This window comes from Rhipicephalus sanguineus, chromosome 6, assembly GCF_013339695.2.
Source record: "Rhipicephalus sanguineus isolate Rsan-2018 chromosome 6, BIME_Rsan_1.4, whole genome shotgun sequence".
Classification (NCBI taxonomy): Eukaryota; Metazoa; Arthropoda; class Arachnida; order Ixodida; family Ixodidae; genus Rhipicephalus; species Rhipicephalus sanguineus.
Window position 1 is genome coordinate 122,038,521 of NC_051181.1, and position 27,983 is coordinate 122,066,503.

At 46.0% G+C, this 27,983-nt stretch overlaps 1 protein-coding gene across 2 annotated transcripts; it reads left to right on the plus strand.

Annotated features, from left to right (window-relative positions):
- The first annotated feature begins 63 nt into the window (after positions 1-63).
- On the plus strand, positions 64-27,373 carry LOC119396303 (wiskott-Aldrich syndrome protein family member 3). 2 transcript variants are annotated; one of them, XM_037663458.2, is made up of 10 exons: positions 64-263; positions 4,148-4,283; positions 4,406-4,610; positions 6,121-6,274; positions 8,735-8,849; positions 14,535-14,561; positions 16,368-17,331; positions 19,708-19,893; positions 21,896-23,743; positions 24,505-27,373. In XM_037663458.2, exons 2-8 carry the CDS (start codon positions 4,197-4,199, stop codon positions 19,878-19,880), a joined length of 1,725 nt encoding a protein of 574 aa, XP_037519386.1. In that variant the 5' UTR covers positions 64-263; positions 4,148-4,196; the 3' UTR covers positions 19,881-19,893; positions 21,896-23,743; positions 24,505-27,373. The 2 variants fall into 2 exon arrangements, with proteins under 2 accessions (XP_037519386.1, XP_037519387.1); XM_037663459.2 differs by lacking the exons at positions 14,535-14,561; positions 24,505-27,373 and having other exon boundaries at positions 21,896-22,489.
- The last annotated feature ends 610 nt before the right edge of the window (positions 27,374-27,983 follow it).

Sequence of the window (27,983 nt, forward strand, 5' to 3'; positions counted from 1 at the left end):
AATTAATACAAAAAATTATGTGAAGTTATGAGCGCAATTATTGTTTAGAATGTAAGTATTAAAAGAAGTGTCATCCAGGTCGCCATCTTGTGCTGAAGGTTGTGCCAGGAGTGCTCGGGTGGTCAGCGAAATGTTGTTTTTAGAGTGTTTTACCGCAAATTCTTAACAAATCTTACGCGCGTAGGTTTTAATATACTGGAAGAAGTGCCACCGGCAACGGGTAGCTCCGACGCGGGTTGCCCGTGCTCAGTTTAGATGTAAAGGTGAGCTATTTTTTTACCATCGTTTTGATCCTCGATTTCCCAGCGCTTCTTGCGCGTCCCGTTTTGCCAAGCGCTCCCCGAAAGAAAGCGCTCGCGAATTTCTCGCATTTTCCTCCGGGCTTTTCCGCATCCTTAGCGCCCGTGCTTGAACTTGGCAGCTGCATCTAATCTTCGAACTTCCTGTATATACATAGGCTTAATACGTGGAATCATTTGCGTGTTTTTGAGTGCAGAAACACGTGTGGAATTTTATCACCTTTTATATTGCCTCGTTCTCGTCGATCGTTTAATTGGCTTTCGCTCTACTACTACTGCAACGCGAGCAGTTGCGTAGTAAATGCGAGAGAGCGCGCCGTTCAGTTCGCTGGTAGCGCTCAGAATGCGGCGATCATCTCATGCCTGCCTTCTCAACACTCAGTCTGAACGCATTGTGTGAGGCGTTCCTGTTGCTTGCTGCACACGTAACAATCTTATTGCACCCTATTTAGTTGCGTAATGAGTCGCGTAATGTTGCAAACGAATGCTGCATCGAGATCCGTGCTGCTGCGAACGACATCCCCCCTCCGGATAACACAGCCGAAGTGGGTGAGGTCATTCCTTTTTCCGCTTGTGCCGTTTTTGTATTTGTTTCTTTCGTTCTGGCTCTCGCGCGGGATTCCTTATGACGAACGACACGGAGTGCCTATGCGATGTGTTTCGTAATCCTCATGCGCGTAGTACGCGATACATGGGGACAAGGTTAAAACACGACGGGCCCGTACTTGGCGGGCCGCGCCTCTTTTGACGCTTGGGGTTCTCTCGCTGCGCTCGGGCGGCAGCGCCGGTCAATCATCGCCTGTGTCGCGGGCTTTCCGGACTTCCTCATCCTGCGCTGTGTCTGAGAATGTGACGGGTCTAGCTCGCTCTCTCGGGGTGCTTTTCTCACACCCGAAAACGACGCCTTCCTGTGTGACTAAAAGAAGCTGTTCGGGTGACGCCGTCTTGTTTCCGGTACCAATTGTTTACGTTCGGATTTGGGCAGGGGCGGGCCGGTGTTATGTCAACAACCGCCTAGTCTGCTCCTGCTGCTCACGATTGCTGTGTTGTTCGCTAACGCTTTTTTTTTTACGTGCTTACTTCAGAGTGTCTTGTTTAACAAGCCACGGGCACGTTGCCAGCAGAAAATAACGCTTTTACAGTTAGCATTACTTGGACAAGAAAGCTGACCCTGTTAACATTACAGTTGCAAGTTTCAACGTTCTAACTTGTTACAGTTATTGCCGATGGAGTGACGCCGTTATTTTTTCGTTACTGCAAGGACATTATTGAAATGTCACAAGTGAAATATTTTGTATAAATTTTAGATTCGTGGCAAAAAAAGGGGTAATCGCCTTTCTGTGATATGTCTGTATCTGCATTGTCACCGGTGCTTTAATTTTTCTTTCACAAATAAAATGTGTTTGTTAGATGCGATCATATATGTTTTAATAAGTAACGAAGTAATGTTGCCTTACTGCATGAAATATAAGTGTTGCAGTTATGGGTTATTTAAATGAAATAGTAGGAGATTACCCATCACTTTAAGTAGCACAAAGTTTTGCTGAGGACAGATATAAAAAGAATGACCCACAAGCACTTTTTATTCTTTCCTTAGTAAAGTTTCATGCTACTTACAAAGATGGATTGTTGCCAACTAGCCCGATCAAATTGTCTGTTAAGTAACACATTAAATTGAGAAGTCACCTGATGGAGGTAGCTCGTTTCCGGTAATGCGTTATTATAACAGCCTGAAACTGGTTACATAACCAAGGTGTTTGCTCTTGGATACAGAACAAAATTTCTACTGAATGCATTTACCTATCTGCAGTGCATGAATATTGCTGTTTCTGTGCCAGTGAATTTAAAAAGGCAAGCACCTTTTCAGTATTTTTTATTGGCTAAGGGAGTGCTGTTTTACTGTTAAAAAAGACAAATTGGTTGCGTAATCTTTTGTACAATTTTGCCTCTGTGAGATGGCTTTTGTGCCCACCGATCTATTGCACTTTGTGCGAGACGATGCAGAGTAGACGGACCGAGTAGAATGACAGAGTTAAGTCGTAGGCACTGTGAGAAGTGCTACAGAAAACAAAAACTAACTTGTATCGCCGAGGTCAAAATGCCAGCTCGCATTGCATACCGACGTGAAAGAGGATTTCCTCTGTACGTGTATAGCGTTCGTTCATTGGAGGCCTTGTAAACATTTTGTCTTTTGTGTCTGCAAGCTTGTCAGTGTTGCTGTATGCTTTGTCTCTCAAACGTTGAACGTTGAACAGTAGTGTGCTTTCTAGGAGAGTGGAATGCAAAGTGTCTTTGGAGTTCAGCGGTGTCAGTAGCATGTGGCAAACCCATTTTGGTCTCACAGTGTTGTTGGAATGAACAGTGATTAATTGATCAGCTATTGCACTAATGTAGTAAGATCGCCAGTGTATTGGTGGGACAGCGGATGTTTACTAGCACACCAAGGCCCTGGGAAGTCTTTACATAAACAAATATGTGAGTAACGCATTGCGCTCATGCAACATGCTTTTGAATTGCCTTCTTCTAGCGGCAACTTAAACTCAAGATAGAATGACGGAAGCATGATCAGTTTTCTGGTCAATAAGAAGCATTTATATGATAATTGCACTATGTTTTGCATGGGCATATATGTGATTAAAACCTATTGTGCAAAATGTTTTACGTCCTTGCTGAAGCACAAAGCTTAACATGAGTTCAGGGCCTGATAGTGTTCATCGTGTACTGCTATTGTTTGCTGGGCATACTGGTTCATATATGCAGTGGCGGAGATTAATAGCAAAAGTGCTTCTGACATCTTTTTATGGCTTTTTCGTTGAAAAATGTTTGTCTGACACCTTGTGTAGCAACAGCAGTATGAAGCCAAAGAGAAAGCATAGGAGGCGTTACTTATAGTTTTCAATTGCAAAGGTTAAGTAAGGTAAAAAGAAATGAAAGCGGACGAAGAAACAACTTGCCGGGGATGGGAGTCCTACCCGCAACCTCTGCATTACGCGTGCGGGGCATTACCAGTAGTGCCATGGTGATGTGGCTGCTCCCCAGTCCATATTCTTTGTTACGTATAGGTGACCCTGGGAGTGTTAGCCCGTGCGACTTGTGGATTGTGGAACATTCTTTTCTGCCCAATGAACGCTTCGTATAGTAACCAAAGTTCAGGAGCCAGCCATTCAACTCTTGCATTCTACCTAATAGCGTCAAAGTTGCTGGAGCTTGAGACCCTTTGTGTCCAGCAAAAGTGGGTCCCTCACTTGATTCCCTTTCTTCTTGTCCTTTTATGCCATCTTGATGCTATGGACATGAAAAAAATTTTTAAATAGTTTGCCAAAGATGTTGAACACTTTTGTTCTTGTATGCCCTTTGTACATTTCTTACAAGCACAGTTGCAAAAATTGCAATTTTCAGCAACCTTGTTTCTAAATGTGTGTTTATTCCTTCATTGTGCCCTAACGTTATTAGAGCTTTTTCTAAGCCTCCTTTAGGGCCCCTTCACTCTAAAAATGAAGAGGGGCCATACTCGAGGTGCTTTTATGCCACCAAACAACAATTTTCCTGTCTTGCTTGTGTTTCCTTTCATGAAGGCTGTGAGCTCACTACTTTCCAAACAAGAATGCTATTCACTCTGATAGCGTGCATGCTATTCGTGACATGGAATTACTGGACACAGCAATAATACATGAAAAGGCATCAGACAGACTATTATTATTATTGAAACAGAAATATGCCCCAAATATCTTTTTTTTTTGTAAAACACTATAAATTCAATTAGTGTGCGGTTAAATGGTACCCTTTTGTTTCAGTGTTTGCCAAAACATGTTTCTCACTTCTCTTTTTTTATTTTTTTTCGGTTGCAGTGTCTGGGGAGTAGTGTGTGGCTGAGCATCCCGAGGCAGGCAGTTGGCAATGCCACTGGTGCAGCGGCTCATCGAACCCGTGCATGTGTCCAGGGGTACCTTGCCCCTGGATGCAAGAGGTGCCCCTGCAGTACAGGTATGTGAGGCATAGTGTCTGTGTGACTGTTTCACTGCAACTGTTTTAGCTCAGCCACTGATAACCACGAGCACTGAACTTTGACGCGTAGCGATGCGCCTCTTGATTGCGCGTCCTTGCAGGTTCCCAGTGAGCTTGAGTGTGTGACGAATGGCTCCTTGGCCAATGTCGTGCGGCAGCTCTCGTCGCTCTCCAAGCATGCGCACGACCTCTTTGGCGCCCTGTTCCAAGACGCCACGGCCCTGGTCACTCGAGCGGCTGCCCTCCAGGAGAGGGTCGACCGGCTCGCTCTCAAGGTCACCCAGTTGGACTCGACGGTGGAAGAAGGTGAGCACGCACGTGACAGGCGTGACATCTGTGGCTCGATGGACACTGAATGAAAATCTGCAATGCTTTTGTCACACTCTGGATTGTCACATGCCATTTGTATCAGATGACATGTCACGCTTATTAGTTATAGGGCTACTTGGCAAAATTACGAGCCCTCATTAACTTGAACTCTGATATCTTGAAATATTGATTGTCGAAATTTCTTCTGTCGTGGCATGAAGTACCTTACCTCAAAAGATTTTGCATTGGACTCACTATGCTTACCATTACATTGGTCGCATGCCTTCAGAACGGCATGGTCCCCATCCATGATTGTGTCAATAACCAGTAGGGTTTCGTTCACAGCGGTTGATGCAAATGGTAGTTTCGTTTTTGTTCATGGTATCTTGGCTGCTTACCTTCGCAACTACATGGCTGCCATCCGTGATCACATTGTTAGCAAGCTAGGCGTCATCCGCAGCAGTTGTAGCAAGCAGTAGTTTTGACTTGGTGCATGTAGGTCATGTGCGTGCATTCCGACGTGCATGGATGCTACCTATGACTGTCGAGCATGGTTTTGTCTGCAGCGGATGTCACGCTCAGTGGTGTCATTTTGACTCTATGCAATCTGCGTGCATTGTCACAATGAACATGGTGGAAGCTGTTGAAGGAGCTTCAGCTGCAGTCTGCATGCTAGCATAAAACTCTCTGGCTACATTGCGATGGACGAACGATCAGTTGCCGGCCATTTTTCTGGTGAAAAAATTATCATCATGTGCGCGTTGTGGTGTTGGTGGGGGCGTTACATAATAAGGGATGGGTTCAGAGCACGTTTCGGCTTTAGGCATGGGGGTTCTTGAGCTGCAGTCACATTGTGAACAAAGTCAGAATTGCAGCTTTTACTCTGCTCTTGTGCAAAGTAAGTGCTGTAGACTCTTAGTAAATGGAAATCTGTTAAAGAGAACTGCTGCTTAAGTGGAACAACTGACTCTGATATGATTGGTTTCGTACATGAACTTGCACCCCTGTTCATCTCTCAGTAAACAATACTCATGTTAAATGGAACACATTTTCCCGGTCCCTTCAGGTTCCGTTTAACAAGAGTCTACTGTACTTGGTTTATGTATTCATCAAGAAAATGAATATGTGCATTGATGTAATAGACATGTGTTTGTTGTTTACTTGATACTTTCAATAATTAGACATTCGGTTAATTCAGACATTTTTTCCGGTCCTGTAAAATCCGAATTAATGAGCTTTTACTGTATGTGAAACCTGAATTAACGAGGTTTTACCATATGCCAACTTAAATGGAGAAAGCTGGTTGTTAAACTGTTTTACACTACCTTTGGCCTTTGAGGCTTTGAAAGTTGGGACCTTTGCAGTGGCGTAGTTACGTACTGAACATTGGCCAAAATGAGCTTCCATTTGCCTCAGTTGTCGTACCTGATACGCTTTATGTGTTGGAAGTGTTTGCCAACGTTGATCTGACCTTGTTGTCCTGTCTTTGTCTTTTCTTCTCACACAGTGTCGCTGCAAGACATTCACATGCGCAAGGCATTCCGCAGCTCTGTAGTGTACGACCAGCAGGTGGTGTGTCGAGGGACCATGCCTGCGGGCATGCTCGAGATGTACCAGGCCTGCGACAAGCCGCCACCCCTGGACAAGCTGAATCCTTACAGGTGCGTGCTTGTGCGTTCTTGGCCTGTTCTTGCGACAGATGCGCAACCAAATCCAGGTCTTCAAGGCGGTTGAAGGTTCTTGAAGAAGGAATCGGCAGAGCAAATACATTTTTTGGAGAGCTAGTCGAACTTCATGAATTTGGATTCCATGAAGGGCTGAAAACTTGTTCAGAAAAGACAGAGTTCAAACTAAAGAGAGCGTCTTTAAAGATACTGCCGGATGACCCGTATGGTACTGCATGACCATATTGGCCTTGTCATGCATTCCTGCCGTACTCTTGTAAAGTGCCACTGCCAAACACATGTCACCACATTTACGTATATTTCCGTCTTTTCTTCCCTCCTCTCCCTCTCTCATCTTTCCACACCCCTTTCCCATTCCCCCAGCGTAGGGTAGCTAACCAGATATGTGTCTGGTTAACCTCCATGCCTTCTCCCTTTTGTTTTCTTCCTTCTTCTTCCTGCTGGACTATCACTGCACTCAAACCTCGATATAACGAACACGGATATTACGAATTATCAGTTATAACGAAGTAAATTAAGAATAGTCTTGTCAAATACAGTGTTGCAAATAAATGCTTATAACGAATTTTCTGATATAATGAAGTCATTTTTGTGGCAGATGTGACCTTGTTATAATGAGGTTTGAGTGTACTGTGCTGGTATTCACATGCGCCAGCAATGAATAGGGGGTGGAGGAGCGTTAGAGGAGGCAAGCATGCGTGCAGTAGAAGGGGTTGTAGGGGTGAGCGTGTCTACTCTTATGGTCGGCCTGTCTGTAGCACTGAGTGTGGGAAAAAGTGAGAGGTTTCACTGAAGCTAACTGTGGGCGGTTCTTGGAGTACGAGTTCACGAGAGTTCTTCTCTTTTCAAATACACAAGTCTTTGCCAAGACCAGCCATGCTTAGAAATAATCCTTTAATTCAAAATAAGGGATTTTATGTTACCAAGATTCCGCTGTAATTGCATGTACGTAAGGTGCAAGCAATCGGATACCAAGCAAAATTGACGTTTTCCTTGCTTTCCTTTAGCTGTTAGCTCTGTTTTGTACTTGCAGTGGAGGAAATGGCATTTGCCTTTGTGTAAAAATTTATTTGTGATTGGTTGGGGGTGTGGGGAGTAAAAACAGTGCTATCGAATCAAAATTTGTCCAGTCGTTGGGATCATACCCAGTGCCAACACTGTTTTGAGGCAGTAGTTGTGCTGGCTGTGCTAATCAGAAGACTGGTACCACACTGAAGGGACTGATGGTGCGTGTAATTATTTCGCAAGTTGAATAATGCGTGAGATAGAGAAAATGACAAAACATGTCGCCCACTCATTTGTTGGTATTCACTGATTGTAACATGTCCCAAATCACACATGGGCCCCACGTATAACGGGTTTAAAGTAGTGAATTACCATTTTGCACTGGACTTTTTAGCAAGAAAAGGATACTGTGTGGGAGGTTCTGGCAAAAAAGAAAGATGAAAGCAGCGAACTCTGCCTTCAAGAAAGAAAACTTTATTTTGCTAACATCCATCATCAGAACTCTGAGGCAGGATTCTATCTCCGTGAAGAACGAGATGTGTTGTTCTCCTTTACAGTCGGGGCGATAGCATGTCTAATGTTCCGCATTTATAAAGCGACTCGTCAATAATTGCGAACACCACCCTCGCCAACTTCTCCGGTCCAGTGTGCGACACGTGTGATTCTCTGAAACGCCAAGAACATTTGACACGACTTGTTGCCACTAGCTGAACAAGTAAAGCAACTTAGTATTTTGAAATGCACTTGTAAAGAGTTGGAAAGCAGTGTGTCGTTGTTATGATGCCACGTGTACTCGCCATCTCTGCTCACCATTTTGTGATGGCAATGATTCTGACCTGGCCAGCTCCAGCTTTGGTTGCGGATTGGATGGCAGCAGTGGGGAATTTTCAGATTCTTTTGAAAAGAATCGGAATGACATTAATCAGAATTTAATACGTGTAATAACTCGCCGTGAACTACAGTTTTCACGTCAAAATCTTCTTGGGGCAGGTTGAAAATGTTTTCAAAAAGAGATGGTGGTGCATGTGACATGTTCACTGGGCCCTAAGCGCCATGAAGTGGAACGCAGCTGCTATTGGAACCATTACTGTGGTCATGGTTGGGGTCTGACGCGCATATGAGGACCTGCCAAGTTTGAGTTATCTGGTGAAGGCTAATTTCAGTATAAGAGTAACGAAAGCTTTTTCCCATATAAATGCATGGGTGCCGGCCGGTACCTCCAGTTAGGTTGAATTAAGCGGAGTCGACTGAACGGAAGTCTACTGTTACAAAGCAACGACAGGGAAGTACCTAGGTTCATGCCTTGACATGTTCTTCGTCTTTTAGGGGCTGCCTTCACAATTCTTTGCTTCTGCATGTCATTGGGGGTTGTTGGAGCTACATGAGAGTGAAAGAAGAAAAGAAAAAATTGTTGTTCGTCTTCCTTGCTAGGGATGATGGCAAGGATGGTCTCAAGTCATATACCGACCCTGGCTACTTCTTTGAGCTCTGGAGGCGAGAGATGCTCAAGGACACGGAAAGGATAATGCTTGACAGGGGCAAAAAGGTGAGTGCTTTTTCAAGTACAGTTGTCCTTGTGTTTGGTTTGGGGTTCAAGTGTAGCACCATGTAAGCATAATTTGATTAGGGGACGAGAAGGGTGTTTCCCCCAAATTTTTTTAATGAATTACCGTAATTACTCGAATCTAGGCCGACCCCGATTCTAAGCCGACCCCCTAAAGTCCGAAGCCCGAAAAAAAAAAAAAAAACTTACCTCGAATGTAGGCCGGGTAAAATTCACAAAGAGAAAACATTTATTGAAAATATGAAGATGAAACGGTGCAGTTGGTTCATCATCAAGATGCCGCGCTCATTCAGAGTCGTCTTCGCTGATCTCTTTGTCGCTGTCCTCAAACAGTGCGCAATCCTCGGTGCCATCAAGCGCATTTGATATGCCGCACTTCTTGAAAGAGCGCACGATCAAAGTTCCTGGGATGTCGTCCCACGCTGCAGCTACCCAGCCTGCCAACTGAGACAGTGATGCCCGCTTGATGCGGCCCGTCGGCGTCAGCTGGTGGTCCTCGTTGCTTAGCTGCTCGCTGCGTCCGAACGAAGTCGGCCAATGCCGTCTCCATTTCAGGGTGACGGCCTTTCCGTGGACCGGTAAAAGCCATCCTCGTTGCAGCGCACACGAAGAGCTTCTCCCGTTGGCCCCTCCAGCGACGAACATTCTTTTCGTCCACTCTAAAGTCCCGCCCGGCTAAACGTTGGAGGACGACTCCGCGGCTAGCACAACTTTCCTTTTATACGCCGCACTATAATGACTACGCTCGTTTGGCGCCATTGAGCTATGCCGCACACAGCCCACTCGAAGCGAGACTCGAACTGACGAACGGCTCGCCTCACTCGCCACAAAGATAAAAATGGTGGTCTCGCGTGCCTACTTAAGCCAGGTGTTGGCTCGGCTACTAACTGCTACAATACTGTCTACCGTATTTATTCGAATATAGGTCGACCTTTTTTCCCAAAAATGTTGCCCATAATCAGCTATCGACCTATATTCGTGACCAAAGAATCTCGACCTATATTCGCGATCAATGCGACCAAAAGCACCGCACCTATGGCGTTCAACTGCCGCGCCTGCTGTTCTTCAAGCAGTTCCTGCTACATACGCGCATTATATACCATAAAATCTGGTATAAAAACCGTACCCGTTCGCCTTTTCCGACTAAGTAACTAAGAAAAAAAAAAGTTATTTGTGCAATAGCTGCACACCGCCTTTTCAAAGCCCCCGCGAAATGCAGCCGCTCCGCCATGTTTGCGCTGGAACCCGTGATTTCCCTAGGTAGGCCGTGAAGTCCCTAGCCCCCTAGCCGTGCTGCCTGCCATGGAGGAAGGAATACTAAGGAGAGGCCCTGACGTCACATTCGTGAAGCCTCCACATCGCCTCCTAGCGAAGGCGCAGCGAAACATTTCGCGACTTCCGCCGCGACGTTCGCAAGCGCATGCGCGCATCACGAAACTTTGCAGTCTTTTTTTTAGTTTGTTTTTCGCCGTGCAAGCGGTGTAGTCGATTCACGCGTGCTGCTCTTTCTGTGTGTTCGTTAGGAAAGCTACGCAATGTCCAGCTGTTGCGTATACCCTGTGCAAATCGCGTGCACTGCGGGCAGTACCGGTTGTCACTTTTCATGTGTACGTATACGTTCGCTTCAGTACTGATCATTAAGGCATGGTATTTGCATGCGGAGCTCTCGGATGTGCGCTCTGTTGCTTCTTACTCGCTGTGTCAACTCGGAACACACGTGAAATTTTGTTTTTGGCGTCTGGCGCTGAAGGCATCGTACGTTTTAGAGGCTGTGCCGTGCAAGCGAAATGGCAATAAATTTTTGTTGTTATCGGACTGTGCGGTGACTGTACGGAGTGCGGTGTGCGCTCGTTGCGTGCGCACTGGAATTACAAACTTTACGTGCACGATCGCGTATACAATCCAGCGGTGTCTTCTTTTCGACGTGACGTTACGTCAACTATAGGTTGGCGTTGCGCCGAATAGCTACTGCGCTCACTCCATATACACGAGCAAATAACCGCTAATCGGGCAATAGATCTGGAAATCGGGCTACGAGAAAGGAAAAGAAAGGCCTAACGCCCAGCAGAACGCGTAAGTCACTGCGAGGTGAGTTCGAATACGATGAGGCAAAGGCTGAATGTTTTTGATTACGGCACGTACCGGTACTTTCTGTACTGTTGCACAAAAGCGCTCCGCGAAGAATTTCAGCACGCAGCGCTCGGGCCTGCCACGCACGAACAGCCTGGTAAACGTCTGCTTGCAACATTTTACTGCGTGCGAACCGCACAATACCCGCTAAGTTTACGCCGGGACTACAAATCCGAGCAGAAGCGAACCACCGCGGAGAGCACGCCGCGGGGCGTCTGCTGTTTTGTTTGCCCCATACCGGTTTGTTTGCCCCATAAATCTGACGTCACTTCCGCCACACTTTTCGCAATGCATTGGGATACGATAGGGCCTCTCCTTAGTTTTTCCTTCCTCCATGCTGCCTGCCGACGCGCAGCCGCACTGGCACTGGCCTAAGGCCTCACTCTTTGTTTGTTGTTTGATCTGACGTGACGGTTCGCATTTGCAAATGCGCGGTTGCGACGGTGTCACGTCGGTAGAGCTACACAGCTGACTTCAAGCGTCAAGTGATACTTTTTGCCGAGAATTCCAGCAATTGTGCCGCTCAGCGTGAGTTCGACGTAAAAGTTGATTAGGGGTTGGCGGAAGCAGCGGGACCGACTGTTCGCGTGCAATGGATAGCGTCGTGCTTTTCGCGGCCCAGCAACTGGCAGGCATGACGCTCTTGAAAAAGAACTGAGGCTCCGGGCGTCAAGGAGGCCCTGCAGAAGGTCAACAGACCTGGTCGTCATACCGCTAGGTATGACGTCCCGGCTACATTAAGGACCGGGTGGCGAAGAGTTACAAAGAGTGGCTTGAAGGAGGATGCTGCAATGACACCGACGGGACGCCGCGAGAAGGGCTTCCCTCAATGAAGTTGCGACGTGGTTGAAGGACGCGCGGAAAGACTTGCCAGCGGAAATTATCGTGACTGGCTTTAAAAAGTGCTGCATTTCCAACGCAATCGATGGCAGCGAAGTCGACGTCATTTGGGATGCCGAGGATGCCTGCGAAGAATCCGACAACCTTCCTTGCACATCTGACGAACATGACACTCCCGGCAGCGACTAGGGCGCTAAGTTAATTGTAAATAAAGGTGTGCTATGTTTCAATTTTCCTGTTTATAAAAAAAAAAACATGGGTCGACCTATTTTCGAATATTTTTTTTTATTTCTCGTAGAGTGCTATAAGTAGGGGTCGACCTATATTCGTGCCCGACCTATTTTCGAATAAATACGGTAGGTGGCACTAGTTTTGCAACGCTTTTCTCGATGAAAAATGGCGCGTTTTTCAAAATCCTCGAATCTAAGCCGAGCCCCCACTTTGGCACATCGTTTTTTCGAAAAAACCATCGGCTTAGATTCGAATAAATACGGTACTTTGCATCACCCAACTTACAGCAGAACAGGATAGCTTTCTCTTTTTTAATTTTTTGACATGACCTTTCAAATTGTTACAGGCATGTGTATAAATACAACAATTGCAGATTTTAACAGTGAGTGAAACATCAGCTTATCATGTAGGCTGGGAAAGTATGTGCAGCAAAGCTAGCGTGAAGCCTTCTATTACAGGTCCGATTAGGTGAGCTGTGAAACAAGACTTTAATGAATAGAGCATCTAGAGGAGGGTTCGATGAAGCAAACTACTACTTCCTGCTTGATTTGCAAATCACTCAATGTTAACTCAAAGGGGATGTCAGTCAATGGATTGTGAACATTGGGTGTGGAGGCATGCGAAATGTTGTTCATCTGAATTTGCAGTCGTGTGTAGACGGGAAGAGAGTAAGCATAAGCAATTCAGTGCAACAAAATTGCGTTATGTTAGAACTAGGCAAATATTAATAACAGGGATCGAGGTAATGAAATGGTATACATAGCAGTCATGACCTGTGTGTGTGTGTGTGTGTGTGTGTGTGTGTGTGTGTGTGTGTGTGTTTTAATTTACATTTTCTACTGTAAAAGATTGCATTACATATAATTGCATAATATTTGCATGGCACATGCAGTAACTTCCCGAGCATGGACTGCACACTGTATTCTCTAAATCCTCGGCACTTGCTGTTGTTCAAAGGCACGCCACATCGCAGCTTGCTTATTAAAGTGCGAAACTGCTACCACTACAGTCACCAGCTGATGATTTGGGCACAATCATTCATGAATTGATTGTGCCCAAATCAATCAATCAATCAATCAACAAAAATTAGTTGACTGGGACTGTCGCTTTTTAATGCAATGAACAAACGCCGGACACATTGTATTAGTGTTGCTATATAATGGTTAACAGCTTGACTGGTCTCATGGCTTAGTTGTGGCCGGCATCTATAGAAACATCAAGGCTTCTCTAGTTAGGGTCTTACAAAAAAATTTTTATTAGTTGCGTTAACTGAATGAAATTTAATGCACTTATTCAGTTTTTCCTGCAGATTCTAAATATTCTAGTAGATTTTTATTGTCTGTATTAGAACAAAAGATGTACAGTTTCTGAAAGCATATTTCTTTTGGGTGCTTTTTGGCAACTTCTCTTTGTTAAACACAAAAACAAATTATATGGCAAGACTGCCAGAGAGCTGGTCTAGCCAATGATGCTAATTTGATTGCTTTCATCAAAGTTCTAATGCAAAATAAACGGATGCAAATATGATTGAAAAATTCTTGCTTTGTAGACTTTATGATTATCGAGAATTATAATTTGATAAACAACATTATAAGAAAATAAAATAGCATCATCGGCTAGACCAGCTTTCTGGCAATCTTGCTACATACTTTGTTTTTGTGTTTGACAAAGAGAAGTTGCCAAAAATATCAGTAAGAATTATGCTAAGAAATGTTGTAGAGATTGCATATCTTTTGCTCTAATGCAGCTATTAAAAATCTACTGAGAGATTTTGAATTTGCAGACAAAACTGGATAAGTGTATTAAATTTCATTCCATTCACTCAACTATTAAAAAAACACTTTTCAAGACCCATGTCGTCTCCCTTTAACGCTTCCAAATAGGCATTTGTGATGTGGCTGGCAATGCGTTAAAACAAAACAGCTATAAATCATTTTACTCTACTCACTGGCCAAACTAGCACGCAGTTGTGCAAGCAGAGTCCGAATTATTGAATGGAACTTGTGTACCACAACAGCTCTTGCTGTCAGCTGCATGGAAGTTTGCCACTTTGTTATCAAATTTACCACGTCTTAAGCCAAGCCAAGACGGGCCAAAAGCATTCATTCCTCCCCTTTCCCATGGCTCTCATACGATGCTGTTCAATATAAAAAGAGTAAAGGGTCACATTTTTCGTTTTCCAGTAGTGCAGTGAAAAACTGTAGCAAACACTTCAGAGGCTTGTGTTTGCGTGTGTATGTGTGTGCGTGTGAGAAAAGAGATTTGCATTTCTAGCAACTAATTCCGTGCTCATTCTCTGAAAATAGCCAGGCTCGCTGTAATTTTGCACGAGACTAAATCTGTTATCCGTTGAACATGCTTTGCTTGCTTCACGTACTCAACACTTCCTTTTCTCTTTTTTGTTTTTGCTGCGCTTTTATCTCTGGCTTGGCCTACTTCTGCTTGGCCTTCCGCTTGTCCTCACAGCTGGTGCATTCCAAGGACGGAGCTGAGGTAAGTGCAAATTGCCGTGTGTCATTTTCGGCACATTGCTTTCGCAGCTTTAACCTTTTGCATCTGTTCCTGACCTTGAACTTCATACAAACTAGAAATAAGCAGATTTCTCTCACTGGTTGCCTCTGTGACTGAATAAAATTGTCACATTTGAAAGACATAGATATGAGATACGTAACTCGGTGTCACATCAGTTGTGTACTTTCATGGCACAAAAGCGGTCGAATTATTACATTGAAAACATTGCAGCCATGTTTTAACAGTGAGCCAGCAATGCGACGAAAATCTGCGACAAGTGGCCATCACGCACCACTTGCACTTAGGAAGTACAAAGGGTTTGCATACGATATTTGGTTTTATGTACCCTTCCATCCACAAGTTATACTTTTGGTATGTGAAGTAGTCATTCTGTATAAGTCGTCACAGTTTCAAAAATATTGCTCTGCAAAACATGCTGAATGAAGCTTCTGTGACTATGTACTTTCATAGCTTCTACAGCATTGCCCGCTCTGTATGAAATATCTATGTATATTGTGCGTGTATGGCTATGATTTCTTGATATATTTTTTAGTGTTTTATGTGATGTGAGAAGGAACACGCACTGTCTTGCAAATTTTCAGTTGTAAAGGTCAGCTCTAAAACTATATTTGATGTTTCAAGCTGGAAAAGTACCACTCACAGCTGCGGAATATGAGAGGGAAACCCGTGCAGCAGATGAGGAACTCCTGACGCGAAGGGAGTGCGCCCTTGTCTGCCACACCAGTTGAGTTGGGCTTCCACAGAAGTCGGAGGAGCAGGAGAGTGCGAGAAAATAGCATCTTTTTTTCCTCCACTCATGTAAAGTGTTGTGGACACAACTTTGGTTGTACCACATCATGTAATTAAACACAGTTGGGCCTCTGCATTGCCCCATTCCTTATAAGGCAACTAGGGAACACCACTTTGCAGCACCCCTTTAGCGCTTCACCAACCTATCTAAAAGAAACCCTTTCATGTTCCTATCTCATAAGAATATGCTTTCGGATCCTCTGCAACTCTCTTCTGCAATTTCGTTTGGAATTATTCGGAAAATATTCTGGAAGTATTAAAAAAATATTTGATTCAATTCGCACTCAAACCTTAATATTCGAATTTGTTTTGTACCCAAAATTTTGCTATTTGCACAGCTCTAATTATCACCCAAAACTTTGCACCGTGTACATGATCTTTGCATTGCACCCTTAAAATTTGGTACTGCATATAAAAAAAAGGCAGGAGTCGGGGAAAGATGGAAGGTTGCAATGAAAAATTTGTAAAGAGGGTTTGTGTGCTGGAGCCGACGTTTCGACAAGCGGACTTGTCTTCTTCAAGGCTGCAACTGCTGGTACTGCATATAAGTAACTGTGGCAGTTCGCAAAGCTTTTCAAGCTCGACCTCTTCCTTGGCTGCATACTTATCTACTTAGGATATACTATAACTTCATTGTGGATATGTAACTTCATTTTTGCATGCCAGTGAGACAGGCACTCATTCATGCTCTAACATATTTGCTAACAAAGCTTATTAATAAGTGTTCATTACCTGCATTGAGCAATTCAAAACTCTTGCTTGACATTCCAGAAAGTGTTCATTACACAAGTTTACGTTGTATCTACTTCACCACAGCTAAAGTAGCATCACTCACGCTAGTCCAGCAACTTGCACATTGGAACCGAGACTACAGCTGCTCTTATTAGGGGCAAAGTATTGTGGAGAAGGGTCCACTCGTGGTAAATGCCGCTTACCTCCGCAATTCTCACAATTAATTCCGTTCTCCCACCCCCACAGCCCAACCGCGTTCGGCCCGAAGGGAAGAAGCACAAGAAGGTGCGGCAACCGCACAACACGAGGGAACGCTACCGCCAGCTGGCCACGACCCAGGAGTTTCTGGACCACACGCCCATCTATGGGACCACCACTCCATACAACAACAACGTCAGGGCGCCTGCACCCGGGGCACCCCTGCCTCATGTCCCCCTGCAACAGCAACCGCAGGTACCGCCTGCCACGCTACCCGACGGTCCCGTGCGCCCGAGCAGCCTCGAGCTCGCCCCGGGCGCCCACTATCCGCCACCTCCACCTGCCTACTCGGAGCACGTCCCGCCGCAGTCGCCGAACCACTACCCGCCACCGCCCCCTTATGTTGAACAGCAGCCCCAAGCCTCGCCGGCCAATGGGAACGGGACGCCGTCACGCAGGCCTCGCCCCAGCCAGCCACCCCCGGCCCCTCCCACAACGGGCTCAGTCTCAAGTGGGACCTCTTCGCCAAGCATCACGGGAGGCACTCCGTCAAGTGGAGCCAGTCGTCATCGAACGACGAGCCAGAGAGAAACCCTTCCTCCGCCGCCGCCTCCTCCGGAAGCCGGGGGCCCCGTCGTGCCCTGTGTCGTGGATGCGCCTCCGCCTCCGGTGCACCAGGCAAGCGTGGACAACGGAGGCGCGGACAACATGGAACTGCCCCCGCCCCCTCCGGCACCCGACACTGCGATGGACTCTGTGGTGGGGGCCGGCGTTGCCGCGGCTCCGCCTCCCCCACCACCACCTCTGCCTCCGGCCAATGGGATGACTGTGGCCCCGGCAATGGTCAACGGTGGCCTGTCCAACGGTATGTTGGCAGAGTCCGAGAGCTCTGGCTCGAGCAAAGGAGGAGGGGTGCAGAAGGAGGAAAGACCAACCCCTGCCCCCGTGAAAGGAACAACCCCGGCACCGCCGACGGATGCCCGAAGCGACCTCTTGGCTGCGATTAGAGAAGGTGAGTGGTCGGTGGCCTGTGCTTCTGACCTTCTATGGCATTTCTTATAAACATTGCTCGTGTCGAGTGGATCCTATTAAGAATACAACACACATTCTTCTTCTTTTCTAGTCATAAGGGCTGGTTTCATTAAAATGCTCTAATGACGTTGACTTGACTGATTAACGAAAACTCATTCATGAACTTTTTAATTATTGACTTGAGGGTAGGTGTTTATATTACAGAGTTGTAGGGCATGCCAATTTATGGCATACCTATTTTTTAAAAATCACAGAAATTGCAAGTAGTTCGAGATATTCATCATCGAATTTCAAGGGCAAAATCAACTGATCGCGCCCGGCGTGCACAAAGCACGGCGGAACACTGGAATGACACCTGACAGGGGAGTGACGAAATTTGAATGAAGGTGCGCCAATGCAGAATCTGGTAAGAAAAATCTGCAAGCATTCTGAAATACACTAGTAGACAGCTTAATGTTTGCTTGCGATGGGTGGTGCTTATCTGTTTCTTTCTTAATTAATTTATAAAGAGGGGTGAAAAAATATTTTGCCCGTCTGCAAGAAGCGCCGCAGGGGCCGTCCCCGAGTTTTATGCTTCCCAGGCAATGAAAAGGTTGATATTGCGTTTTTTTTGTGCACAGTTGGAAACAAACAGATAAGCACCAAACATTACGCGCAAAATTGAGGCGATGTGCAGGCACAAGTGAGATAACTTGCAACTTCTCACGGAAACATACGGCCGCGGTGCGCTGTCATTCAAATTTCATCACTCCCATGTGATGGGTACTTCCGGTTTGACATAGCAGAATGGTCGCGCTTCGTGCGCGCCGGGCGCTATCAGTTTCGATCTCGACCTTGAAATTCGAGTACGAATACAGTCGAACCCCCGCTACAACGAATGCCGCTTCAACAAAATTTCCGGTACAACAAAAAATTCTCAGGTCCCCGTCAACAGTCTATAGGAGTCGATGCACAAATATGCTCGCCACAACGAACACTTTTTCTGCTGCCGTTCCACTTCAACGAAATTTGACGATGCAATTCCGGGCTAAAAAATTTTATAATTTGCCTTGCAATAAACACAATCACGAAAATTTTGGTGCATTTTAGAGCATAAAAATACGTCTACAAGGTCTAAATCGCATGTTGGCACCACCAGAAACCGCCGCTGTTGACTGAGCATGGAGGCCGCCATTGCTTGATAGCAACGGCGATTAGACTGCCCTGCTTTTGGAGCTGGCTTGAGTTGCTTCTTAGTCGCAGACAATCTGAAGCCAAAGCTCAGTTGTCCACGCTGGGATGCAATGTGCACTAGTGTAACGATTCCTTTTCCGATGCCTTTCCAATGCTTTTTGTGCTTTTCACGCTTCGCCAGTGGTGAGAGCGACGGTAAATATGCGTTATCAACGTGAGCTGCCCTGGGGTGCAATCGCGGAACGATGCCTTTTCCAATGCCAATGCTTCTCGTGCTTTTCGTGCTTCGCCAGTGCGACCGGTGGTCGGAGCAACAATTCGTCCGCGTTATCAACGGGATCAGCCAGCCACGAGTGGTGGATGATAAGAATAGCATAGAATAAGGCGTAAGTCATCGCTCTGCGATAGCATGGCTGCATCTCGGCGTCGGATACCATGTTGTCAGCGAATAGCTAGTTGTAGCGTATTAGTGCAACTGTGCAGTTCGTGTTGCGCGCCCGTGCCTCTGTTTGGTTCGTTCGCGGAAGCCGTTGTTTCAGTGTGCTTTTCAACCTGGCGTCGCTATGCATACATGAAAATCGCATCATGACGCTGCTGGGGAAACAAAGGAAGCAGCTGACACTTTCTGAATTTTTGAAATAACAATTTCTCTGTTCTACTAGCTCAGGTCAGCTATATTTTTTTTTCCGATTTCACTACGATGAAATGTTAGCTTCAACGAAATTTTTTCTGAGCACCGTCAATTTTGTTGTGGCAGGGTTTGACTGTATCGCGAACTACGTGAAACATTTGTGATTTCTAAAAAGTAGGCATGCCATAAATTGGCATGCTCTACAACTTTGTAATATAAACGCCTGCCCTCAAGTCAATAATTAAAAAGTTAATTAACTTGTTTTTGTTAATTGGTTGCAACTATGTCATTTTTAACTGCGGCAAAGTATTTCTGCCTCGACATGGAATTCGTGTGCGAAAAGGGCCGGAGCCTTACTGTCATAGCATTTTTATAAAAAATCTGTATTGTCTAAAAAAAAACACCCTGTATGTGTGCAAGTTAAACTGAATACAGTTAATTGGTAACATATCAAACAGTTCTAACATTTTGTTAGAAATTCCCTGCGAATGTATACTGTTGCATAAAGTAAGGGCCAAACTTATTCTCTGCCTTCCATTTGCCCTCTTCCAGGCATCAAGCTACGGCGAGTAGAGGACTTCAAGCAGAAGCAAGTGGAGAAAGCGGCGCAACCTCACGATGTGGCTTCTATATTGGCCAGGAGGGTGGCCATTGAAGTGTCCGACTCAGAGTCTGGTTCTGACAGCGAATATGATAGTGACTGGGACAATGAAACAGAATGCTGAGGGCACAGTGAAGGTGAGCGTATGTGTTGTTCTTTATTGCTCGCTTTGCACAGAAGTTTATAAAGTAAAGCTTCTTTACTGAACCTTTTTGGACTGTGCTGACGGTGGTCGCTATTCCTGCTGTCTTTACAAGTAGCTGAAAATAAAAGAATTGTACGTCTAATCGTAGGATTGAGTTTACGTCCCGCAGTGTTACAGTCCGATTCTCCAACCGTGATGACACAACTGCAAGCATGCCATGTAGCTCCAGTGCGCTGTACTCGGGGTGTCAAAACGAAGTGTTTTTCATTTCGCTCCCCCTAGTCACCTAAGAGGGGGGGGGGGGGCACAAAATCTGCCCCATATGTTGACCCCCCTAGTCACCTAAGAGGTGGGGGGCGCAAAATCTGCCTCGTACATTGACTTAGTAGGGGGGGGGGGGGGCTGCGATGAACCTTCCCCCCCCCCCTGATGAGGAACCCTGAGCATGCCTATGCTCAGCGCACAAAGTTCCGGTGCATCATGTGCAACATTGTTCTTTGCATCACATCCGCGCGAAACTTCTGCAGGCAGTTTCACAACAAATAAGCGCGCTTATCGCGAGCAAATGTAAAATTGCGTTGTAGGTAAGTGTCGTTCGTTTTCCCTGCATTGAGACCCAGTGTGCATTGTAATGCACACACTGCTGTGCAAAAACTGTTTGCCGTACAGACGCAATTTTTCTCTGGTTTAATACAGCATGTGTGTGCATTCCAAAAATGTGTTTTGATTTCACCTGTGTGCCCACAAATTTGCTCAGGTCTCAGGAGGATATTGTTGCTTTTTTGTTGATATTTTAATACGTTATTTCTATGGGGATTTTGCTGGGACCAAACCGATTCGTCGTGAAATGCGGGTCGTCGCAAATCCGGGGGACGCATAATCGAGGTTCCACTGTATTATCTCGTTACCATGCCGGCAGGAGGGGAGAGTCGCTGTCTGTCAAGAAAGACATATTTTTTACCATCAGCTAGAGTGAGCAAGCGGCATACTCTCCCTGTGTTGTCCGATTTGTGGGAGCCAAGGGAGCGCATCGTATTCTGTGATGAACCCCACCTCCCTTTTTTGTTTTCCGGTTTTGATTTGCAGTGTATCACCCGTTACCACATTGCATGTTACTCACCGGACCGTGGTCAGTATTTTCCTAAGCAGTTGTGCACGTGTGTGTGCAGTGCACGTGACACGCACTCTCGCCTTGAAATGTGACTTCCTCAAAAGGAACGGTGCCCGATTTCCTGTTGAAAGTTTAGACTGCTTTTGCATTGTGCAGCTGTTTTGTACCACGCAGACGCAATCCCCACTGAGTGATCTACACACTGACACTTATTTCTTTGCAATACCCAAACCTGGTGAGAGACCCTGTAATCGAGGTGTGCCATTTTATCTTGCCAGTTTATCAGAGCTTCGCTTACGCTGGTTCTCGCACTGCGGCGGGGTTATCTGTGCGATCTTTCACCATCTGTACTTTTTGGTGCAAATGAGGCTAAGTAGCCAGCCGCTATACTTGGCTACAACCTAAGAAAGAAATGGCAGCTCCGCCTGCAGAATCGCGGTGCGCCTGCCCTTTACCTGTGAAAGACAGTTGTGCTAGATGATGTCCGCTCGAACCGTAAGTACTTTTTCTCGGCTAGTGTAAGTACCACGCATATCAAGAGTTAAATATTTGTTGTTACTCCCTAAAACATTACGTTTGGCTGACCAGTGGTGTCAGAATCCCTGACAAAATTTACTAGGACGTTGTTTCGGACCGAGAACCAGCGCCACAAACAGCCTGTATGGGAAAGGCTCAGTCAAGAAGTGCTTGACGTCACAAAAGTGAGTAAGCGCTATTGGAGGGGGCACTTGCGCACTTTCTCTCAGGGAGGGTGAGCTATGGCTGTGAGCGGAGCTGGCACATTTTCTTAGGTTGTGAGCGGGTGTGGCAGAATGCGTCCCAAGACATTAAGTCGGTGCGTGTGGTCTACATAACCTCTTTTCTTGCCTCCCTCGTTTTTCAGCTCGTCCGTCATCAACGCTGCGGTAAGCTCGCTTGTCGCAGCCGCCCGTGGACGACGGGGAGATGGAGCGCTGCCTGTGCATTTGCTAGTCTGGTGTGGCCACAAGTCTTTCCTGAGGTGCGCGTGCTGCTCCGAAAGCTGCTCAGGTTGACGAGTGTGGAAGATAACTCGCTTCAGTATTCTTAACGTCCGCTGCCTGGTGCTTGGCAGTGGTTCTTATTTTGCAAAGCCCAGTGCGTTATAGGGTCATAAGTGCTTTTTCTCTTTAGAAGGGAAGTGGGAGGGTGGGGGGGGGGTTGGGAGCGCATAACACTGAAGGAAATCGATCCCATTCCAAATTTTTTTATCACTCCCAAGGCATGGGAGGCACAGTAGCTCGTTGATGAGAGCTCCTGTACAACTTTTATTACAATGCTCCTCTCGTAGCATCCCGCCCCTCCGAGCTGCGAGAAAGAAACTGCAATATGTGTTTGCGAGGGAATGTCTCGTTCTGTCTGGGGCATATCTTAGCGTTTTTATAATTTTCGCTTCCCAATAGCACTTTTTAGAGTTGTGGTATGGAAAGCCTGTGGCCGAGTAAGTGAAAGTGATTGTGTAATCAAGCATCCTTTAAATGTTTAGTGGTGCGAGGAATCATCTGCCTTTCTCTCGATCTCTCTCTCTCATGCTGCAAAAATTGCTGTTTGTATTAAGTTGCGACATTACTTCTCCTAAATGCCAAAGATAGGTTGGTGCTGCCGTCTTTTTGTTCTTTTAGCTTGAGTTTCTTTCTTTTACTGCCACTTAAATCATCACCTTCATGCCATAAGTTGCTTTTGTGTTGGCCTCAGTGGTACATTCTTGTGTTAACCACGTAGCACTGCTTTGCTATGCATGAAATTGTACTTAGATGTCGATATGCTGCTTTTATCATTTCCTTTTTTGCTGATTAGAACATGTTCTTGTGTTCGACGGTCTGGCCTGCCTGAAAGTGTTCCTCCAAGCAATCAGCCTTCTGTTCACAGAAAATGAGGTAGTGGTGACTGTAGTCTCGGTAGTTGCACGGCAGGGAAGTGGTGCTGTGTTTCGAAACACTGCATGTATTCACTTGTGCTAAAGCATTTGGAGCTTCATTTTGCGTCGGGGTTCTGTAAGGTCGGTGGAAGGCAGACGCAAAGTTACAGTGTGTGGGTGTAAAGCCACGGCGTCTCTAACATTTGCCCGCTGAGCACTGTCACGAGGTTGAAAAGCGACCGTGCTTCAAGGAGATGCTGACATTAATGCTCGACCTATCACTTTGCCGGAGTTAGGCGACCACTTTGCTCGCACCTGCTTCGTCCTTTTCATCTCTCTATTTTGAACAGTGCATAACCTTTGTTGCGTGCTTTTAGCTGATTGGCATATATTACGTGACTGAGGATACTATGTTAGGCTGCATCTCAACATCTCGGTGTCCAAAGAGTTGGTTCGCAGCTGTACTTAATTTATTGCAGACAAGATTAAGTAACTACCATCGATCAAATGTGTTCCGCTTTCAATGAGAGTAACGCTAATGCCCTGCAAACACACACTCGAAGCTAGACTCTTCTAAGCATGAAAAGTGTTGTAATCTCTGATAACTCCATGTTTTCTTCTGGTGCACGAGACCTTGGACTTATGCACAGCTCTGCTCCCTTTGGTCGCTTGCATGAAAATTCTGGGCATGTGGACATCCAGAGCAGAAAAATGCATGTAACATGAGCTCATGAATGTGACGTGCAAGAAATGGTTGAAAGATTAGGTGGATGTTTGAAGCAGTAAATGACAGTGTATTTATTGCGCAGGGATTGGGGAACATGGGAGTATTGTCCAGGTTATTTTTAATTGGCTGTCTTGTAAACTTTTAACGCGATAGCGTTAGAGAGCTCGTTTCGCAGAAATGCCGCCGTCGGTGTCGGGGTCGCAACGTCGCTTGTGAGCGAAAAATCGTCCATGACCGAAAAATCGAGAAAGAGGCAAACAAAGTAAACAATAAAAATCTTCGGTTCCATTGAGGATTGAACCCGGGCCGTTTGCGTGGCAAGCAGGTGTCCTACCATAAAGCCACAATGATATTTGCAACTGCTTCGGGAAAAAAACACTACATAAATGCCATGCAGTGAAAGGAGTCTCCTTAACGCATTTTGTTCAGCAGGTGTCACGACGAAAATGAGCCCATTCTGCGATTTGTAGGCGCATTGGCGAGGCCATCAAGCTACGTTTTTTGCGCAGCGCGATGCTTCGAAAAAAGCCGGGATAGTGCAGCCATCGCCGCCAAAAACACACACGAACTTTCAAACAGCTCCAAAAATGGACAACTATGTCCATCTAGCAGAAAACATATCAAGCCAACTCCTTCTAGAGGAGGCATTGATCAAGCAAACAGCTAACATTAGATAATGTGCTGCCATCTGTGAGGCATTGTGAGAAATATGTCGACTCTAGCACCAGGGAAGTGCTTTAGATCGAAAACCTGTACCATTACTATAGATACATAATGTGCGCGCATGTGCCTGTGTGTGTAACAACCCACAATAATAAGTATGCACTTAGTGGTTGAAGTGCGCACTAGGGGCCGGATTTCGCTATCGCGTTCAACTCTTAAGCTTAAGGGTCCCCCAATTTTTTCATCGATTTCAACCACTACTGATAACAGTGAGCTTTTGCGACGCAACACAGAATTAAGGATTTGGCAAACTTTGGTAGCCTTCCAACTTTGCTCCGTGTAGCACCACAATGTGTTGTAGGCATGTGGAGAAGTTCACTTTTGGTGGGTCGTGCGAGGGCTCAGGTCTGGCTTCTCTTACACAGATGCTAGGTGGTCGAGTCTTAGTACATACTAGTAGTACAGTGAATTCATAGTAGTTTTGCAAGTAGCACGAGGTGTGCATAGGCTGCAGGCCAAATGACGAAACAAAAAACTTTTGTTGTATTCACCAGGCTCAAGCTTAAGTATGTGATTGATTAGTGCAACTTGCTTCACAAAATGAACTGGTTTGTCGATTTGATGCAGGCTCGTTTTTAAACAATAGCACCAGAAAGTGTGCCCCTTCACTTGGTAGTAGGTGTTTGTGCTGTCTTGTTCTCTTATCTTGTTTCCGTGTTTGCACGCCTTACCTTCTTTTATGATGATTTCTTATCAACTAGCTCAGCGTTCCGTTCTTCTAAGCACCACAAATGCAGTGTGACCTACAGTATGGTGGGATTCTACCTGTGCTGCACTGTCGGATATTGCCATGCCACTGTTTACCCAATGACTTGCACTTATGGTGACTTATTGATTGCATTGTTTCTCACCTATTTTGAGCACTGCACATATTCGGTCCGTGAGTAGGGGTGTCTTTAGTTGTATATTTTTAAAGATCAATTTGCAATACCCTGTGCCAAACAAAAGCCCCAGTGCAGCGCGTGCAATTGTTCTATGCCAAATCTTTCTTTATTTTATCACACACCTCAGCATTTTTTCTGAAAACACCTTGTTGTAATTATTTCAAGTTTCCTTTCTTTCCTTGATCCACCTGTGGCAATTTCAACACTGTGGGTGGGAGCTAAAGCCTGTTTCGGGTGGTATGGATTGTCTGTGGTTGTGGCCACTACATGTGCAGAAACTTGCCTTCCTAGGGATCGCAAAGGGCCGTAGGGGATCGCAAAACATTTCATCCATTGCTGTGGACAGTGGCATTCGGTGCAGCAGCAGTGCTTGAAGCTGTTATGTGAAACAAAAAAAGAACTCTTTGCTTAGCTGCACTCATTGTAACAGCAGTTAGCTTATTGCATTGTTTGAAACGTGCTTTAGCCAAGGCCTCTGTCATGGGGTATCCTAACATTGTTTATGCACACACCTGGCGGCATGTACGCTTAAAGTAGACAACAAGCAGCTTAAGAAAAAGACATGTAGGAACTGGTCCTTCACACTTCACGCAGCTGGCTATCTTCGAGTCTTGACAGGTTTGAAGGTAAAGTGACTTCCCTCTTGCATGAGAGATTACCTGTTAATCCATCTGAGTGGCTGTGCAAGCTGCCGCTGACGATGTCTTTTTTGTCAGGCCCCAATGCTACTATTGCTCAAGAGATGGCTGGACAGCGGGTGTCGCCAAAGCCATCTCACGTGTGCCTATTTTCAAAAGCAGGCTTGTCTGTTGATTGCGTCTTGAACCTTTTACTGTTCTTTTGGTCTTGCTTGAGAGGATAGGAGATGGCGACCTCTAGTAGCTTGTGTGATCAAGTCCATCCGGGTCATCCGCTGGCACGTTCTAAGGCCATTCTAGAATTGTTTGCAACTAGCTGGAGTGACTGCTTTTCCATGTATAAAGCATGCCTGGCACTGGTCACAGGAGCTGCCGAACATTTGCTGCGTTAACCGAGTAAGAGTGGCACGTTTGCAGTCAGTACTATAGCTTTGTCATGTTTCGTTGGAACTGTCATCTCACGTGCATTCCACTGGTTGCCTGGCTCCCTGGCATTGTGCTTGGAATGGTACTGTCAAAGCTCACCGCAGCCCACATTTGGCCGCCTAGAAAAGAAAGGGACAACCCGGCCAGAAGCCACCTTTCACATCGGGCACTCCGAGCGGCGCAACGCGTCCTCAAGCTTATTTCAGTGGTCAAGCATCGTGTCGGCACTTGCATACTTAAAATGTATCTGTAACCTGGGTTTGGGGATGCATTATCCGGCTCGCTGCTTCTGTGAAGCCAACGTTGATGCCAACATGTGGTAGTGTGTGCAAAAAGGGGTGAGAAAAAGCCGAGTGCAAGTTGCGTTGCTTTCAACGATTGTAACGTGCATCAGTATCCGCCAGCGATGGGAGACTGTGGCCACGTTCGTCAAGTGCTGCGTTGCTCGTGCGCGCGTGCAGTGCCGTTGCCATGTGATATGTGTGTTGCCGTCGCACCAGGAAAAAATGCCCACGCGGATTGTAAAAGCGAGGTGTCTCGAGAACGGGGCCTGTGTTAGATGGGGTAATAATGGCTATTGGTGTCCGAGCTTGGGCGCTGTATATACGAACCTGTAGATACCGAGAACAGTGAGAGTTTTATATTTTTGGAGCAGTAATAGTGTGTGGCTATTCTCGTCTTATGTGGAAAAAGAAGAAAACAAAACACCTCAGTTTGTATACCTGAGACTGTGTCAACACTATCTTGAGTTATCTGTGTGGGCAATTAGCGTTGTGTAAACAACAGAATGGACTGACCCTGTTTTTTTTTCTGTGTCACTAATGTTTCCTAGATCACCTGTACATGTCAAGCTCCTGAAACTAGAAAACAAAAAATGCTGTTTTATTTTATACATATATATAAATATAACTATAAATATGAAGATATGAAAAGAATTATATATACATATATATAGCTATGTAAGTGTTTTCTACAGTGCTTTGGTGTTGAAACCCGAGGCAAACTTCACCGCCGTCAGTCTATGTCTCGTGCCGCAGTTGGGGGCACTTTTGTATAGGTAACGAATAAAGAGATGACTAAACAAGTACATGCTATGGCCTGGTCTCTTTGTTTCTCGCTGGTGCCGCTGCAAAGCAGGCAGTGGTGTTCGCAGCGAATGCAGCATGCCAGCGTGGCGAAAGCGCACGTACAGTTTGCAATGAACGGGCGAACCACCATATATATCCAGCAGCACATCGTACTCACTTCCGTACAGCCTCTCGGGGTAACTTGGCGTGATGAGGAACGATTCGTGGTTTACAAACCGACGGTGAAGCTTGGGGATCGTTTAAGTGCGACTCGGATTGCGCGGCACGCAGCACAGTCGTCGGTCGGTCGCTGTTAGGGTGGCCGAAGAAACGTTGCCGCGTGATTTTGCGTGTCACCGTTAACTCGTCGAAAATCTTGCTGACGTAAGGATCCGGGCGGGAGTTGCGGGTTTTCGCGATTGAAGAAAAGGCGTTCGTCGAGGGAAGAGAAAAGCGCGGCCGTTGTCACAATGCGTTGTTGGTTGGTTGGTTGTCGTCTTGGGGGCGCGATTGAAAGTAAGTAGTCTACGGGGCGTATTGATTTGGTCGGGCGGGGAGGAGGAGGAGGCCGATGCCGGTTGCCCCGGCAACGTGAACGGAGGGGGGCGCAGGCGCACTGGGAACACGGCG